Source organism: Herpailurus yagouaroundi, unplaced genomic scaffold (genome assembly GCF_014898765.1).
Source record: "Herpailurus yagouaroundi ecotype Mexico unplaced genomic scaffold, PumYag 141, whole genome shotgun sequence".
Taxonomy (NCBI): Eukaryota; Metazoa; Chordata; class Mammalia; order Carnivora; family Felidae; genus Herpailurus; species Herpailurus yagouaroundi.
Window position 1 is genome coordinate 75958991 of NW_024412396.1, and position 17922 is coordinate 75976912.

At 61.7% G+C, this 17922-nt stretch overlaps 2 protein-coding genes across 4 annotated transcripts in view; one reads left to right on the forward strand and one right to left on the reverse strand.

The window, feature by feature from the left end:
• BRF1 (BRF1 general transcription factor IIIB subunit) overlaps window positions 1–17922 on the reverse strand; it is a 62874-nt gene that overhangs the window by 25753 nt on the left and 19199 nt on the right. For all 3 annotated transcript variants that reach the window (XM_040478410.1, XM_040478409.1, XM_040478408.1), the window contains exons 3-5: window positions 17370–17543; window positions 5852–5883; window positions 3272–3344 (exon numbers count right to left, since the gene is read on the reverse strand). In XM_040478410.1, the coding sequence (XP_040334344.1) occupies window positions 3272–3344; window positions 5852–5883; window positions 17370–17543 (279 nt within the window). The remainder of the gene's footprint in view (window positions 1–3271; window positions 3345–5851; window positions 5884–17369; window positions 17544–17922) is intronic.
• Window positions 7–1837, forward strand: BTBD6 (BTB domain containing 6). Its single transcript, XM_040478411.1, has 4 exons — window positions 7–122; window positions 207–297; window positions 437–555; window positions 684–1837. The coding sequence occupies exons 2-4, from the start codon at window positions 217–219 to the stop codon at window positions 1714–1716; spliced, it is 1233 nt and encodes a 410-aa protein (XP_040334345.1). The 5' UTR covers window positions 7–122; window positions 207–216; the 3' UTR covers window positions 1717–1837.

Genomic DNA, 17922 nt, shown 5'->3' on the forward strand with positions numbered 1-17922 from the left:
AAGGGCCCGCCCAGCGCTCCGCCGCCCGTCCCGCCGCCGCCCGCGCCCGCGCCGCCCGCGCCCGACAACAACAACTTGGAGAGTCCCAACTGGCAGTCCTTCCACCCGACCCTGCGCGAGAGGTGAGCCCGGGCCCCGCCCGCACCCCGCACCCCGCGCCCGCGCCCCGGCCCGACCCCCGAGCCGTGTGCCTCTGCCCTTTGCAGGAACGCGCTGATGTTCAACAACGAGCTCATGGCTGACGTCCACTTCATCGTGGGGCCCCCGGGAGCGGCCCGCAGGGTGCCCGCCCACAAGGTTGGTAGAGGCTTGGCCCTGTAAGCCCGCAGAGGCGACCGCCCACCGCCTGAGTAGGGGCTGCCCTGTACCCCGGGTGCGGCATCCGCTGGGGGCAGGGAGGGTCCGGGGCTCAGGGCAGCTCCTGTGTCATCCACAGTACGTCTTGGCCGTTGGGAGCTCTGTCTTCTATGCCATGTTTTATGGCGATTTGGCAGAAGTTAAGTCAGAAATCCACATCCCCGACGTGGAGCCCGCAGCCTTCCTAATCTTGTTAAAGTAAGTCTGCTGCACGAGTCCGCGAGGAGGGGGTGGCTGCTTGCTGCCTGGCTGCCGCCAGCGGGCACCCTGCAGCTTCTTGGGGGCATGCCCCACGCAGCCTGTGACACGGTCCCCGCCCCACCTAGGTACATGTACAGTGACGAGATCGATCTGGAAGCCGACACGGTGCTGGCCACTCTCTATGCTGCCAAGAAGTACATCGTGCCGGCACTAGCTAAAGCCTGTGTTAATTTCCTGGAGACCAGCCTGGAAGCCAAAAACGCTTGTGTCCTGCTGTCCCAGAGCCGGCTGTTTGAGGAGCCCGAGCTGACCCAGCGCTGCTGGGAGGTCATCGATGCTCAGGCGGAGATGGCTCTGAGGTCTGAAGGCTTCTGTGAGATTGACTGGCAGACGCTGGAGATCATCGTGACGCGGGAAGCCCTCAACGCCAAGGAGGCCGTGGTCTTCGAGGCCGTCCTGAGCTGGGCGGAAGCAGAGTGCAAGAGGCAGGGCCTGCCGGCCACCCCGCGCAACAAGAGGCACGTGCTGGGGCCCGTCCTCTACCTGGTCCGGATTCCGACCATGACCCTGGAGGAGTTCGCCAACGGCGCTGCCCAGTCGGACATCCTGACGCTGGAGGAGACCCACAGCATCTTCCTGTGGTACACGGCCGCCAACAAGCCCCTCCTCAGCTTCCCGCTGACCAAGAGGAAGGGCCTTGCCCCGCAGAGGTGCCACCGTTTCCAGTCCTCCGCCTACCGCAGCAACCAGTGGCGCTACCGCGGGCGCTGTGACAGCATCCAGTTTGCCGTGGACCGAAGGGTGTTCGTGGCAGGGCTGGGCTTGTACGGCTCCAGCTCCGGGAAGGCCGAGTACAGCGTGAAGATTGAACTGAAGCGGCTGGGGGTGGTGCTGGCTCAGAACCTGACCAAGTTTGTCTCGGACGGCTCCAGCAACACCTTCTCGGTCTGGTTTGAGCACCCCGTGCAGGTGGAGCAGGACACCTTCTACACGGCCAGCGCTGTCCTGGATGGCAGCGAGCTCAGCTACTTTGGGCAGGAAGGCATGACGGAAGTGCAGTGCGGGAAGGTGACCTTCCAGTTCCAGTGCTCCTCGGACAGCACCAACGGGACCGGGGTCCAGGGTGGGCAGATCCCGGAGCTCATCTTCTATGCCTGAGGTGGCATGGGTACGCCGTGAGGGGCGCTGGGAGGGGAAGGGACGTGCAGGAGGCCGTGCTACCCCTTCACCCCCCGCCGACTGCCTCGCTGACGTCATTAAAGACCTTGCTTAGTTTGTACGTCTCTTGTACGCGGTCGGCTGCGGCCAGAGCGGGGACACACAGGCTATGCTGCACGGCCACAGCCCTGCCCAGGTTTCGGAGTCCAGGCCGCTGGGCAGCTCTGGGGTTCCGAGACAGGCTTCGGGCCCCTCCCGGTGGTGCCCACGCTGCGTGCCCTGTGGGCTTCGCCGGCTCCCACCCTCACAGATTCAGAGTGGTACTACGCTTAACCTAAAACCTTCCCTTCAAAACCAAAATTGGAAGAAGCCACCTAACGTAGTCTTTCTAGCCGGGTCTCAGAGTTTCAGCAAGACGAGAGCCGCCAGCGGGTGAACGTCCAAAGGAGCGTTAAGCCGGGCACGCGCTTTCCCACGTGTCTGTGGAGAGGGACTCCCTTCTAGCACACAGCAAACCCTCCTGTGCTGGTTAGAATCGAACGGCCTCCCTGGCAGGCCCCGTCTGTCCCTGAGCGTTGCCCTCTGCTGGCAAGCCGGGGTGGCTGCCACCACCGGGGCGTGCTTATTGCTTTAGAAGGCTCTGGAAAAAACTGGGTGTGTGCTTGCGTCTGTACTTCCTAGAGCGTCGTAGCCTCTCACACAAAGTCCTGCTGTGAAGCTCAGATTTGAGGGGGGTAAAGCGGGGCTCTCTGCTGGGTCCACGCCTCCAGACCCTGAGCGCCAGTCTCCTGCCTCAGGCTCGGCAGCAGCTTCCCTGGCGGGCCCTGGATGGCCCCTGCCCAGGCGGGCTTTGGGGTTAAGCAGGCTCTTTGAGCCCCTTGTCTCTATTCTCCCAGGCCACACACTCTACTGGTGGTTGCTTTGTTTCTGAAAACAACCTTGTCTTCACCTCCACAGGGAGGGACCGTGTCACTGGCCACAGGAATGTGGCCTCTCGGGGAGGGTCTGGGCTGGGAGCAGAGAGCCACAGCTGTGTGGCTACTCCATCCAGCAGCCCTCTGGCCTCCGGGCCTGTCCTGCAAGACCCCTCCCGGCTTCAGGGGACCATCCCGTGGGTCACCCAGCACCGCGCCCGCAGCCCGCCCTGCCTGGCTCTGCACACTGCGCCTCCTTCGTGGGCAAAATCGGGAGCAAGCCCTCCGAGCGGGCTGAAAACAGTCCTTGGTAAGGTTCCGGTGAAGGCGGAATGTGGCTAGGAAAGCGGCACTCCGGCTGCAGGGGTCCTGGCCTCCCCGAGGCACCTGCCTCCGGCCCTGTTCTCACGAGGCGGGCGGGCCCCCAAGGCAGCAGCACCGCTCGCTCTCTGCGCACTCACCCACAACCGCAGGGCGCTCTGGTCTTCTGCCGGGGGTAACCCCCGGGCTGTGGGGTTCCGGGCTGCTCTCGGACAGGGTTGCTTCCTACCTGGCGGAGCTGCTGTGCCCGCACGTGACCGCCTCCCGTCCGAGCACGCCCCCCACCTGCCCCCCGCCGCCCCCCGCCAGCCCCGCCATACCTATTGCTGGTGCGTTGATGCAGAGCTCTCTCGCCAGGAGGAGGAAGGTCTTCCCCAGCACGTAAACGTTCACCTGTCACGAAAGAACCAGTACTGAGAATAGCAATTTAGGAAACGTTTGCTTTTTTCTCTTAAAATAGGCACTTCGTTGTTGAGTCCGCAGAGCCCAGGTAAGAGCTCCCTGCCAGCCCCCATGAGCCCACGGCAGCCCGGGGCCCTGCTTCCCAGCCCCAGGCAGCTTTCCAGGCCCCACCACCGTCTCAGCAGTGACGATTTGCTGAGGAAAAAAGCTGCCTGAGAGACAGTTAGCAAAGCGGAAGCACGCGGAGTGCAAGGTGTGTAATTCAGAGTGGCGTGCGCCCGCACGTTCGGGGCCTGCTGGCCACGGCATGCCGTGCTCCCAACGGGCCCGGGAGCCATGGCCTCGGCCCCTCGCTGGGAGCAGCTCACTCGTGGCCGTGGGTCTCCGCAGATCTTGGCGACACGCCACCCACTCCCACCTCAAGTCCAAATCCGCTGTGGAGCCCAGCACCTGACCAACCGCAACACCCAGTCATGTACTCCTGGACGCGACCCTCCAGTGCGGCTGGGCCTCGGCCGCCCTGAGAGCCTGCCCCTTGCCGGCCTGGGCACATTGTGGGAGGGGGGCCTCTGAGGGGTGCTTGACCACAGGCATGGAAGAAGCCAGTCCGCTCGGGTGGGGTGCAGAATTGGGAAAAGCTCAGGCTTGGTGCCCTCCCGCCCCTCCCCTGGGACTCTCAGGCCTCAGTATCCTGGCCCTGGCCCTCTGTCTCTGGTCTCCCCAGGGAGTTTCTCTGCCTAATCAAGCCTGGCCTATGAAGGCCCGGATGAGGGCTCTTTCGCCGGGGCCCAAGGGGACACCAGAAAAGGCCTCTCAGGCAGCACAGGCGGGTGCCTGCGGCCGTCCGGGAGCGCTAAGGGATGGTACAAAGCCCCCTCAGAGGACGTGGAAGGTGCCAGCTTGGGCAGACCTGCACTTCACATCCAGGCGTTCTATGAGCGCCCCAGCCTTTGCCGGGCTCCCCCAAGTTCCTGCAACTTGACCCTCCTGACTTCATGCCCGTCTGGAGCAGAGTGGAGCTCAGTGTCCCCCTCACCGTCTCCTCCCACTGCCGCACCCGCCGGTCCCCCTTCACGCCTCCCACCCTACCCGTGTCCCGAGCAGATGAAGATCTGCAGGAAACAGTCCTCTGAACAGACTTCAAATGGAAAGTCAAATTGTTGAAAGGCCACACCCGCACAACACACACGGTTATTGCCAGAGACACTAACGTGCGTCAGCACGCACCAGGAGCTCTGAGGTGTTTGTAGCTTGTCTCTGTGAAGGCGGTCGGTACAGCCGGGCATGGCTAGCCAGCACCCCCCATCCTGTCCACCTGGCAGATGGGCTCTCCGCCCAGACGGCCCCGAGTGCTCCTGTACCAGCCACGCCTGAGCGGGGGCTGAGCCCGGGGAGAAAGGTCCACTCGGCGAGCGTTCACACAAGAACGGATGGGAGGACCCGTGTCAGCCCCTGGCAGCCAGAGCCCCGGGCGAGACCCTCACCCGACACGCTGCCCCACACCCACAGACAAGCACACAAACACGTCCGGTGTGTGCTGCGCCCGTCCCGGCCCCAGGGAGACCCCGCTGATGGGAAGGGACGCGGCCCGGAGCCTGGGGCCGGCTTGGGGGTACTGGCCGGCTCTGCCCAGGTCCCCCCACGCCCACCCAGCAGGCTGGCCCAGGGGCCCGAGGCACACCCCTCCATCTCGGGCAATAAAAGCTCACAGTAAATTGTGCGGGTTCAGCCGGCCGGCGCAGCGGCTTCCCCCGGGGCCTCGGTCCAGCCCGGATGAGCGAGAACACGCACCCCTTCTGTCTGGCCCTGCGCTGGTTTCCCATTTCCAACGGTGTGAAGCAAGAAACCACCAGGACACCACCCTGACCCATCCAGGCTTTGCCTAAGGGCTTCTGAGCATCTGCCCTACACCAGACGCACTCCGTCCTTTGTGGGAAGTCCCGGGACGGAACCGGGCCCGTGAGGCCACACACACCCCTCCCCCGCCCCCCCCTTGGTACCGCACGTGCAGTGTTCCATTTCCACGATCCCAACACATGACTGTTAGCTTGGCCAGAGCACCTCAGAGGACTCCCGAGAGACGCCATTTACGAGGACAGCTAGGACGGCGAACATGCAGGTGGTATCTGGTTTTCGTGGAAGCCCAGCCTCATCAGCACTGGGGGGCCCTGCGGCCCAGGTGCACCGGGACCCGACCACGCTTTCCGTGCAGGCGTGGAATCCATGAGCGCCCCGCACACACCCTCACACCGTGCACACGTCTGTGCCATGACACCCGCCCCCCCCCCCCCCCCACTTTAAAGAATCTCCCTTGTCTCAGACCAAGTACACCTGGGTCTCCCCACTGGTTCTGAGGCCGAGGCCGCCCGGCTCCCAGGACCAGTGTGACCCGTGTATACTGCCCCCTCCCAGCTCTGAAACAGACCACACCCTGGCGCATTCTGTGCCCCGGTCCCAGCCTCCCTTGGGAAAAGGGCTCAGGAAGGAAACCAGTCTACCTGGAGCAGATCACTGAGGTCGAGGAGCATGTCTGTGGCAGGAGTCAAGGAACACGTGCACTCAAGCCATGGACCCCCAGTTACCCGACGGCCTCCCAGAGGCACCGACCACACACCCGGCCACCGGACCTTGTTGTGAATCTAAGCTCGGCACGGATCGAGAGGAGTGAGGCATCGGGGCTGCTCATGGAGACCTCTGTGAACCGCTCCCAGGACAGGGGGAGAGGGGCCGTGAATGCAGTCCTCACAGGCTCCACACCCCGTGTGGCACAGCCCAGAAGCACATGACGACACTCGGCTGTCCCTCGAGCACCTACTGACAGCCACCCAGGCACTACGTGTGGCCTCTGCCCCACGACTCGTGGCTCCTGGGGAACAGACACATGGACAGAGGGCCACCCGCCCTTGGTGGCTGGCAGGCACCTCCAGAGTGCCGGTGCTTGAGGGGACAGCTGTGGAGACTCTGGATGGGACCTGTGCTCACTCTCAGCAGGTGATTAAGGAGTCACCAGATTATGTCCTAAGTGAGGAAACTCAGCTGGACACGTACACAAAAACACAAAACACAAGCCACCGAGTAGGGCGGCTCGTCAAGAGAAGAGAAACTCCATGTCACTCACGGGTCTGCTGTGGCTCTGAGAAGGTGAGGACGAGAAATCCCCGCGTGCTGAGTCAGAGCCCAGACCAGGCATCGGGAGGGTAACCCCGGGCCCAACGCATCAAGAAGAAAGGGCTCCCCGAGGCCACGGCTTTGCACAAGGTCCCAGACATCCCGCCCCCACCTTTAAGGTCCTTGACTAAAAGGCACCGTGTTTCTCGGTCTCTGAAGGCACACCCTTAAGCGGGATGCGCCAGGGAAGGCCGGGAGCAAAGAGGCCGGGGAGGAAGGGAGACCAGGAGAGGAAAGGAAGTCGAGCTACAGGAGGGAGTGGTGACCCGTGGCGCCAAAAAGGACACAAGAAATGAGCCGAGCCAAGAGGCGGGAACCACAAGACTCCGTGTCCGTGACGGTCGGAAAAGGCAAAGCCCCAGAGACGGTGAAGGCGTGGGAGGTTGCCCGGGTGAGGGAGGGGCGCACAGGTGGAGCACAGGGGCCGTCCAGGGCGGCGAAGCCACTGCATGTGACGTTCCTGGTCGCGGACACGCGGCACTGACCGCACACCCGTTAGACCCACGGAAGGCACCACAGCACGTGACGGGAGCGAGCCCTGGTGTCAGGCGTGGGCCTGCGGTAAGGACAACGTGACGCTGGGCCGTCAGCCGTGACTTTTGCAGGTGTCTACGCACTAACGCAGGTGTTGACAGGGAAATGGAGGGGTGGGGGGGAGGGGACAGAGGCGCATGGGGGACTCACAATTTTTCCTTAACCTACAACTGCTCTGAAAGATGAAATCTATTACAAAGTAATAACAAAACAAAGGCAAAAAGATGAGTAAAAGTTTTGAACAGACAGACACTTCACAGGGAGAAGCCAAGAGCCAATAAGCACATAAGAAAGACCTTGCAAGAGAAAGGCGAACAAAGTGCCCCCCGCAGCACCCAATGCCGGCCTCACACGCTGTGCGGGCCGGGGCGCAGCGGGACGGCCCGATGGCGGGAGGCCGGCCGGCTTCCTCTAAGGCTGACCCCGCGCCCGCCTCCGGCCAGCTCCTCCCGGCGAGGCTCTCGCTCACAGCATGCGGATGCGCATCCACACAGGGCTTCGTACAAACGGCCAGAAGGCCAGAAGAGCCCAGACGACCGCCCCCGGCAGCGCCGTGGCGGGGCGTGCACTCCCACACGGAGCGAGCGCCACAGCGCGGGCCCGCAAGCTCGCCTAGTGACGGAAACCTTACAGAAGAGGCCTTCCCTTCACCTGACGTCTGCAACAAGCCGAATTAGCCCGTGAGAATCCTCAGTGGGTGCCTCGGGGGCAGCGGGGCGGGGGGTGGGTGGGGGGGTGGGGGGGTGGCCTGACCAGAAGGGACCAGGTTGCCCTGCGTCCTGCTGCAGAGACGTACGTCTGTCAAAACCCCCGAGCGTTTTGTTTTATGCCAATCTCCCCTCCAAGGGAAAAAAAGAAACACAGACACGGAGACCCGGTCAGTCAGTGACTTGGCAGCCGAAGGGCGCGTGGGGGCAGGCGGGCGTCTGCACCTCCCTCTGCCGTGGGCCGAGCAGCGCGAGGCTGGGGAGGTGTGCGATCCCCGCAGCAAACCCTGGGGGAGTGTGTGTGTTTCAAACAGGAGACCGGACTCCAGGCGCGGCCAAGGAGACGCGGCTGCTCTCCTCGTGACGCCGGAGGAGACGCGCACACGTGGCCGGTGCTCGCCGGCCGGGCAGCAAGGACCGCGTGAACAACGTGCTTCCCCACACGGGCGCCCATGCTGTCCTCGTGAGTGCCCTCGGGGCCCGGCCCACAGCAGGTCCCCCGGCTGAGGGGCACGTGGGGATGTGCCGGTGGCTCTGGAAAGTCTCATCTGGCCGGCCAGCGGGCCTGTGTCTCCACCGCCTGCGAGGCGGTGCCCCCCACCTTCCTGGCACAGGGGCACCAGCCCCCCTTCACGTGTGCTGGAATCATAAAAGGTCAGCAGGACGGGGTGCTGGGCACACCTTCCGGTGGCCTGGAGCCTGGCGGCCTCCCCCGGTCCCTGACATGCTCTGCTAGGTGGCACTTCCGCTCAGGGAGCACCAGCTTGGGGTGTCGGCCTGCGAAGAGATGTGCAAATACGAACACCGTCCGCACGGACCAAAACGCCGGTGCTCCCGTGGCCCCACAGAGGATTTTGAGGACGTGTACAGAGGGCTCCAGTGCCACGGTGGGGCGGCCCACGCTGGGCCAGCAACGCCCCGGCGTCCGGATCCACCACCAGAGGGACAGGCGACCACCTGGCTGGCGTGCGCGGTGCCGGAAGAACAATCGGATGAGGCTCGATTTACACGGAGACCCGTTTTCAGTAAGTGGGAAGGTTTACAGACATTCGATGACGGCAGAGCAAACAGTTAAAAGACCATGACGTCTGTCTACACGGCCTCAGGTGGGAGTGTTTCCTCGGGGCGCCCAAAGAGAGGCGGGGAAAGTGGCATCAGCACGCGGGCCAACGGGAGGTGTGACAGGTCGAGCACGTGCGCAGACACCACACTTCCAGCTCACGGTGGCGGGAACGGTCGGGGCAGCAGAGCTCCCAACCGGCACCGCAGCTCCCGGGCCCCGGCGGGGACAGACGGTGGGGGGGGGGCCGCCGGGGACAGCGGCGCCCTCCGCACCAGGAGCAGACGCGTCCGCCCCACGGAGGCCGGCCTGCCCGGCACCCACCCCCTGTCCCCCCGTCCACCCATACCCCCTTCTGCAGGGCTCTGGCCCTGACTGATCTCTCCCCAGGCGATTATTTATGAGCCCGACACACTTCTGCTTAGACAGGAGCTCACAGCCACGCCCCACGAAGGACAAGGGCCACCAGGAACACCCAACACCCCGTCCACTGAAGAGTTGTGCCTGGTAAAGACAGAAGTGCCCTGCAGGGCTCTGAGCGCCCGGTCCCCGCACGCCGACCCTGCTCCCCCCGCACCGAGCCTGAGGCTGAGGCATCCCGTGGTGGGCTCTCCCTTATGTACACGACTCCTCAAATAATTGACACGGGCAGTCATCGTCACTCTGCAGGCCATTCCCACACTCTGGAGGTGCCCGCAGCCCACCCTCCCAGCTCCACGCCACGGCCTGTGCCACCTGCCTGCGCGGAAGAGGTGTGGGAAGGGCCCAGGGCCGGATTCCGGGCCGGCCGTGTGCGCTGTCTCACCGCCGGCCCCGCCTCCCCAAGTGCCAGGGAGGTGCAGAGCTCAGGCCCGCACCCCAGCCCGCCCCGGCCCCGGCCAAAGGTCTCGGCTCCCTCCCCAACCACGCTGAGATGGTCCATCCCGCGCTGGCAGCTCCTGGTTCAAGCACACCTGTATGTGCCCAGGGCTCAGGCTCAGCGAGGGGCTGAGCAGCACAGGCCCCGGCCGCGGTCTGCACTCAGGCACCGTGCCCACCTCTGTGCTGCGGGAGGTACCTGCTCCCCCACTGGCCGGTGGCAGGCCAGCCGGCACCTGTGACTGGGAGCTCGGAGGAGGTCAGCACACCTGAGGCACAGGGAGTGGCAGCCAGGAGCTGCTGTGGCTGGGAAGACAGGGAGGGCGAGGGAGACAGGAGCTGGCAGCTGCAGCCTGCTGGCCACGGAGGACAGGGATTCTGTGCCACGGGGGGGGGAAAGCCACGCAGAGTCCAGGGAAGGAAGGAGCAGGCCCTGACTTAAGTGTCGAAAGGCGTGCCCACAGGCTGGAGACAAACGCACCCAGGGGCCTGGCACTCGGAAGCAGGTGGTGGTTGGGGGTGGGGAACAAGCGGAAAAATAGATAAAAGGCAGGGGAGCAGCTGGGAGCCCCGCTGTGGGGAAGGCCCTCAAAAGAAGGAGGGCCACGCCAGCAGTCCGTGCTCCCGCTCAGGGGACCAGCTGCCCCGGGACAAAGCGCGGCGCCCCCTGGAGGAAGGTGGACTTTAAGTCCGGGCACTTCCAAGGGCAGGCAGCAGCACCTGGCAAGGTGGCCAACGAAATGAGGCTGGCAGTCGGGCCCCGGGCGACCAGCCTCTGCTGGAGCAGGGCTTGCTCCCCACACTGCCCGCCCCTCCGAGGACAGCAAACCCCGTCAGGGGGCAACTGTCCACAGCCCCTCGAGCTCTCAAACACAGTATCTATCAGTTTAATAAAAACTTGCCAAACAAGAGAACAGGCATGACCAAATACCCCCAAACCAGTACAACCAGAACCACCGATGACCCTACTGATGGGAGTTACTAAAGACCTTTGTGTAACTACAGAGATGGGCCACTTCACCAAAGACTCAGAATCTAATGAGAAACAGTAATCGAAATTAAGAAATTACTAGACGGGTCTAATACGCGGTAAGACACAGTAAAGGAAGGGTTGAGGGAATCCAAAGGTAGGTTACTGAAAACACTCAGACTGAAACAGAGGAGAAGAAAAAAAAAAATACAAAACAGAAGGGAAAATGCAGAACCCAAGGTGGGACGTGAGAGGTGCATGTGACCCAAGACCAGACGGGACGAGAGGATGCAGAGAACCCCAGCTGGCACAGGACGCGGCCTCAGACCCCCCTGGGACACACGGACGGGACGGGACGCGGCCTCAGACACCCCTGGGACACATAAAACACATGGTGCCACCGATTCTAGAGACGCCCCACGGACACTAGGCTGGACAAACATACTCCCTAAAAGCAGGGACGACAGGCTGGCTGCCCTGAGAAACAGAGACAAGATGATGCAGACCAGCGACCAGCCCTGACCGGGGGTGGGCAGGGATGACCCGGGAGGGCCGCAGGAAACACCTACAGGCTACCCAAACAGCTTTCTTTTCTTTTTAAAATTTTTTTTCCACGTTTTTATTTATTTTTGGGACAGAGAGAGACAGAGCATGAACGGGGGAGGGGCAGAGAGAGAGGGAGACACAGAATCGGAAACAGGCTCCAGGCTCCGAGCCATCAGCCCAGAGCCTGACGCGGGGCTCGAACTCACGGACCGCGAGATCGTGACCTGGCTGAAGTCGGACGCTTAACCGACTGCGCCACCCAGGCGCCCCACCAAACAGCTTTCAAAATAAACATGTTCTGGGGGCACCCGGGGGCTCAACCGGGTAAGCGTCCGATTCTTCATCTGGGCTCAGGTCATGATCTCAGTGGTCGTGAGATCGAGGCCCGTGTTGGGCTCTGTGCTGCCGGCGCAGAGCCTGCTTGGGATTCTCTCTCTCCAGACACCCACCCCGCCCTTCCGGCTCACTCTCTCTCAAAATAAAAACAAGTAAAATGAAATAAACATTTGAAAAAAGAAGTAAATAAAAACAACGATGTCTCACACACACAGCAGCAGAGAGAATCTTCCTTCCAGCGGACACACTAAAAATAAGAGTGGAGTTCCCAAGACGGGAAGAAAATGGTCCCAGATGATGCAGAGAAATACAGGCTGGAACGGTCAAAACCGGGAAATCTGAATGAGCGCTAACCTCCAGCAGCAGTGGGAGCAGTGGGAGCAGTGGCCACGGGGACGCCTGGGCCAGTCCATGTGCCTGGGGAGTACTGGTACCCTAGTCTAAGGTGGAACCTGAGAAGTCAGAGGCACAGGGGCACATAACCTAGGCTAGCGGGCAGAACGATGACAAACACCTGCACGATGGACAAGGTGTTTAGAGGAAAATAGGATGGGGGCGCCTGGGGGTCTCAGTTGCTGAGGCAGCCGACTGTGGCTCAGGTCGTGATCTCACGGTTCGTGGGTTCAAGTCCCACGTCAGGCTCTGTGCCGACAGCTCACGGCCTGGAGCTGCTTCAGATTCTGGGTCTCCCTCTCTCTCTGCCCCTCCCCTACCTGTGCGTGCATAAACGCTCTTGCTGTCTGTCTGTCTGTCTCTCTCTCAAAAACAAACATTAAAAAAATTTACAAAATAAAGGAAACTAGACTAATAAAATACTTGATTTCTCTAAGACGTCATGAGAAAAAAACAACAAAGAACAAATGTAGCAAACAGAAAACCAGTAGTGGAATTAAATGCAAATATACCAATGAGCACATTTAATGTAAATGGATGAAATTCTCCAACAAAAAATATCTCAAAACTGAATTAAAAAATCCGAGAAAAACACATGAGTCTACGTGGCTCACAAGAGACACATCTTAAACATATCAGGAAGGAGTGAATTTTAAGATGGAAATAGACCCCGCGAACACCAGGCAGACGGGAGCAAGTCCACTTGCGGCACGCCAGACAGGGTACAACTGAGGGGAGAAGCGCTCAGGAAACAGGTGGACGTCCCGCGGCATCCAGGGCCCACCCCCCAGAGGTGGGGCTGCGCCCTCCCCACGACGCAGCTCCGGCACGTGACGGGCGTCGGTGGGGTCAAGGGGAAAGTCGCAGCCCGGCCCACAGGGGCGGCGGGAGGCTGTAACCGTCCTGCAGAGCAAGCAGACACGAGCAGGGATTCGAGGCACACAACTGGCCAACGCACGCGACGACCACAGACACACGTTCTTTTGAAACGCACACGCACCCCCACCAGAGCAGACCGTGCGCTGAGCTGTGCGCACACCGTGGAGCGCCGGAGCGGGGAGCGCTCGCTGAGTGTCCTCGGACCACACAGTTAGGCTGCAAACCGATAACCCAAAGATAAGGAGAGAACCCCCAACCATTGTCAAAATGGGCAACACAACTCTGAATGACACATCAGGACTGCGCCATGTAATTACAATCTGCCTGGAGGGGAAGGGACAGTCCCCAAGGCTCTTATTAGGAAAAACCAAAAAGACTAAAATCAAGAACCTAAGCATCGATCTCAAGAAGCTAGAAAAATAGTAAATCAAACCCCCCCAAAAATAGAAGGAAAGAAAAGGTGCCACACACACAACTGAGTGGGTTGAAAAAGCAAGAGATCCCAACAGTCAAGTCGTAAGATTAACAACTGAATTTTGTAGACTTGGACATAATGTCAACATACAAATCTCAGGGTGCCCAGCTGGCTCAGTTGGAAGAGCGCGCAGCTCTCGATCTCGGGGTCATGAGTTCGAGCCCCATGTTGGGTGTAGAGATTGCTTGAATAAATAAGTAAACTTAAAAACATATACACAGGCCGCCTGGGTGGCTCAGTCGGTTAGGTGTCTGGCTTCGGCTCAGGTCATGATCTCGCCGTCTGTGAGTTCGAACCCCGCATTGGGCTCTGTGCTGACGGCTCAGAGTCTGGAGCCTGCTTCGCATTCTGTGTCTCCCTCTCTCTCTCTGCCCCTACCCTGCTCGCGCTCTGTCTCTCTCTCAAAAATAAGTAAACATGAAAAAAAAAAATTTTTTTATTTTTATTTTTTATTTATTTATTTATTATTATTTTTTTTTAACGTTTATTTATTTTTTTGGGACAGAGAGAGACAGAGCATGAACGGGGGAGGGGCAGAGAGAGAGGGAGACACAGAATCAGAAACAGGCTCCAGGCTCTGAGCCATCAGCCCAGAGCCCGACGCGGGGCTCGAACTCACGGACTGCGAGATCATGACCTGGCTGAAGTCGGACGCTTAACCGACTACGCCACCCAGGCGCCCCCAAAAAAATTTTTTTTAAAGCATACAAACTCAACTGTACTTGTACACACACAAGATGCCATCTACGTTAGCGCAAAACAGACTTGGGAACAAATCTAACGAAGGACAAGAAAGGCCTCCTCCTCAAAAATAACAAAGCATCCCTGGAAGCACATAACACCAGAAGAAACAGCGGTATTCGTTGCCTGGAAGATTCAGTACTGTTAAAACGAATGTCACCTTCAATTTCCCACAAATTGATCCATAAAGCCCAGAAAATCCCAGAAGACTTTTCACGGAAACAGGCTGCTTGGAAAACTCACGCAGAAGAACAGAGGGCCACACACCGCGCAGATGCTGAGACAGCCGGAGCTGGAGGCCTCCTGACACGCACGGGGTCCTCAGACTGTTCCAAACCTGCAGCTTCTAGCCGCAGGGGTCGGCCCAGGACAGGCAAGCGGACCAGAGAAGGGCTCGGAGACGCCAGCATCGGGCCCACGTGCGCCGCGCGCTAGACGCCCCGTGGAGAGGAACCCGACCCTTTCCTCACGACAGACGACACAGTGAAGCCAGCCCCACAGAAATCCCAAACTCCAAGGGGACACATAAAACCAAAAGCTTCGGGAAGGGACACCAGGAGGGTATTTCCACGATGTGGAACAGACAAAGGCCTCTTAAACAGGTGCACAGATCAGCCATAAAGGACAAGATGTTAAGGTGGCCCTCAGTAAGAGCTCTGCCCACAGAGAGGCCCCACCACAATGGACGCAGCCAGGAGGGGAGGCTACTGGCCTCGACCCAGGACGCACCTGCACACCGAGCTGGGCAGGACAGCTGGGCCCCAGGGTGGGGACGTGCTCCGTGTCACCCGACACCGGCAGACGGTCCCCAGGGTTCCCGAAGCCCCCTGGCTAGCCGACAGACACCGGGGGCGGGCCGCCCTCTTCACGTCAGCCTACCGTGGCTTTGAACCTGCAACTTTCTGGTGCCCGGTGATGCCGGCCACCCTCCGATACGTGCCAACCAGCCACCCCAAGGCCTCCTTTCGACCACGGGCTCCCTGTAGGCTACACGGTGACACATACGTGTCATTACACGTCTGCCCAAACCCACAGAAGGCACCACAGCAAGCGTGAGCTCCAAGGTAAGCCACGGACGCCGAGTGCTGATGTGTCCATCAGTGTAATCCACGCACTATCTGGTGGGGGTGTCCGTTCTGGGGGAGGATGGGGGGCACTTGGGAAATCTCTGTACCTTCCCCTCAGTTGCACTGTGAACCTAAAACTCGTCTAGAAAAGAGCTATTTAAAAACATGTTTCAACTCCTTAGTTGTCCTTGGGCACACGGGGGGAGGGGCAGAGGGAAGCAGGTAAAGGGGGGCTGGGGGGCCTGTGGCAGAAGGGAGAGTCTCCGACCGCACTGCCCTCTAAAGCAAGAAACGCGGTCCTCGGCTGGGCGTGAGGAGGGGACACAGGGTGGCAGGAGTCACAGCAGTCAGGCTCTGGAAACCCAGCCCAGGCCTGCGAACCAAACCCGCTACTAACAGGCCCCAGGGGTCTGGAGCCTGGCAGAGGAGACAGGTCTGCAGGCGGCCGTGTGCAGGGCGCGGTCGGCCGTGGGACGATCCGCGCACATCTGTCCCTCCCACCCGGGGCCCCTGTGGGTGGGGGCAGGTCGCGAGTGACAGAAGCCTCCGTGTGCACACCCGGAGTCGTGGCGCAAAGCCAGCCGCTCACATACAGGCCTGCTGGCAGCTCAGCTGGAACCCGGTAAATGTCACAGGCTTCAACACCCGCTGCAGCAGCAACAGCTCCCGCGGATGCGTGCGTGACAAACGCGGACGCAGGTCACACCTGATCCGGCAACAGCAAGGGAGCCTGGTCCCGGCCCTCCCCGGCTCCCCTGGTCCCGGCTCTGCCCCAGCCCCCCCCCCGCCCCCCGCCTCTGTCCCCCCAGCTCTGCCCTCCCCCACCCCCCAGGCTCTCCTGGCTCTACCCCGGCCCGCCCCCACCCCCGACCCTGTGACCTCTCCCGTTGGGGGTCACGGGCCAGCACCTCTGAGGATGCCTCTCTCTGCTCGCCGGACTGGGGCGGGGACTGGAGGTGGGGGCGGTGGGGGAGGGACGGATCCCGGAGCCTGGCCTGCACACCCTCGCCCTGCTCCCCGAGCTCTGTACTCCCGGAGACGCAGAGCCAGCCCGAATGGAGCTCCACGCGCCTCCCCTGTGCCGCCCTCCTCAGAGCTAGGCTGGCCGGGCCTCTCGCTGCTCGGTGCACGGGGGCCAGGGTAGGACGAAGACGAGGCGCCTACACCATCTTCTGCCGGGGCGCTGTGCTGGGAACCCGAGACCCGTGCCGGCTCAGAGCACGCGTGTGCTTTCGACGTGGTATGCTGGAATGAGAACCTTCCAAAACCTTAGGACGTTTCAATGAAAGACTCCGGTGCTGAGGGTTGCCGGATCGGAACGGCGGCCAACAGGCCCAGCCACGCACGCCACGACCCTTCCGGCAGCCCATGCTTACTTCACAGGAGCCGTGGCTGGGGCCCCCCGCCCGTGAGGGCAGCTGTGACGGACAGGAATCCACTGGGGACACACACGCCACGAGAGGAGCCCGGTGGGAAAGCAGAAAGTAAGTGAGCGGGAACGAAGGAAGAGAACGCCGGCAAGCAGGCGGTGGGCCACCCCGGGAACGAGGGTGACGCCAAGGAAGGAACCGCGAGCGGCAGGGGCTCCGGGTCCGCAGCTCAGAGAGAACAATGAGGAGGTGCTAAGCCCTCCAGGGGACCGCACACCGGCCTCACGCACGGGGCCAAGGGTCAGGGCGCCCGAGCGCGGTGGGCACCCCCGTCCACATTCCAGAGACCGATGTGCAACCCGCAGCCCGCCGGGCCGTCCCCGAGAGGACAGGCAGAAGGGAGACCACCTGCAGGAAGCCGCTGGGGGACGTGCTATCTCGAAACAAGGACACGGGACCAGGAGCAGGGGTCCCACGCAGGACGGGCCAAGGGAGCCGAGTGACGGTGGAAAAGACACACAGGCAGGCAGGGAGGGCGGACAGCCAGGGTGGGGGCGAGCGGCCCCGGGAGGGCTTTCCAGGGGGTGCGACGCACTGAGTTCTGGGCACGCAGGAGCGTCTGCAGGGTCGGTCTCAGTGCAGTAACAGAACACGCCGCCGTCCTCCCCGAGGCGGCGGATCACTGGCCTGACGGCGGAGTGCACTCTGTCCTCCCCGGGGGGCCAACGGGCCGGGCGCCTACCCTCCCAAGTGGCGGAAGGCTATCTCGATCCAGGAAGGCCTGCGCTCACCCACTAGGGTGCCTCCACGAAATACGCCAGGATACTGCAACTGCTGAGCCCAACGGAGGGAGGCCAACCCAGAGAGCGCCGAGACGGGGTTCCTCCGAGAGGCCCCCAAACCAAAGGATACGCGGGGTGCCTTCCGTCCGGCACACCAGGTAGAGGCAGGCCGCGATCACGTGGGCCATTTTCCGGCCGCGGGTCAGGTGCTTGCTCACGGCCATCTTGAAGAAGTTGAAGGCTGTGTCCAGGCAGTGCTGGTTCAGCTGCAGCTGGTTCCCCAGGTGATGGATCTGACGCCTCCCTAGGATACAACAGAGACGTTACCACGGATTCCCAAGGTTGGGACAGACTGACCCTTTCCCTTCCACGCTTTTAAGTTCACGTTTTGCGGGTTCCGAGCTTTACATGTGGGCGCGGGTGTGAAGTCCCCAGGGTCCCTAGGACTGTCACCGCTCTCCCGGGTCCCTAGGACTGTCACCGCTCTCCCGGATCCCTAGGACTGTCACCGCTCTCCCGGATCCCTAGGACTGTCACCGCTCTCCCGGGTACCAAGGACTGTCACCGCTCTCCCAGGGTCCCTAGGACTGTCACCGCCCTCCCGGGTCCCTAGGACTGTCACCGCCCTCCCAGGGTCCCTAGGACTGTCACCGCCCTCCCAGGGTCCCTAGGACTGTCACCGC

Bases quoted from the DNA above. Each gene is read 5' to 3' on its own strand.
- BTBD6 (XM_040478411.1), top strand. From the start codon at position 217: ATGTTCAACAACGAGCTCATGGCTGACGTCCACTTCATCGTGGGGCCC. The intron at 298-436 runs GTTGGTAGAGGC...TGTCATCCACAG, and splicing joins GCAGGGTGCCCGCCCACAAG to TACGTCTTGGCCGTTGGGAG. The intron at 556-683 runs GTAAGTCTGCTG...CGCCCCACCTAG, and splicing joins GCCTTCCTAATCTTGTTAAA to GTACATGTACAGTGACGAGA.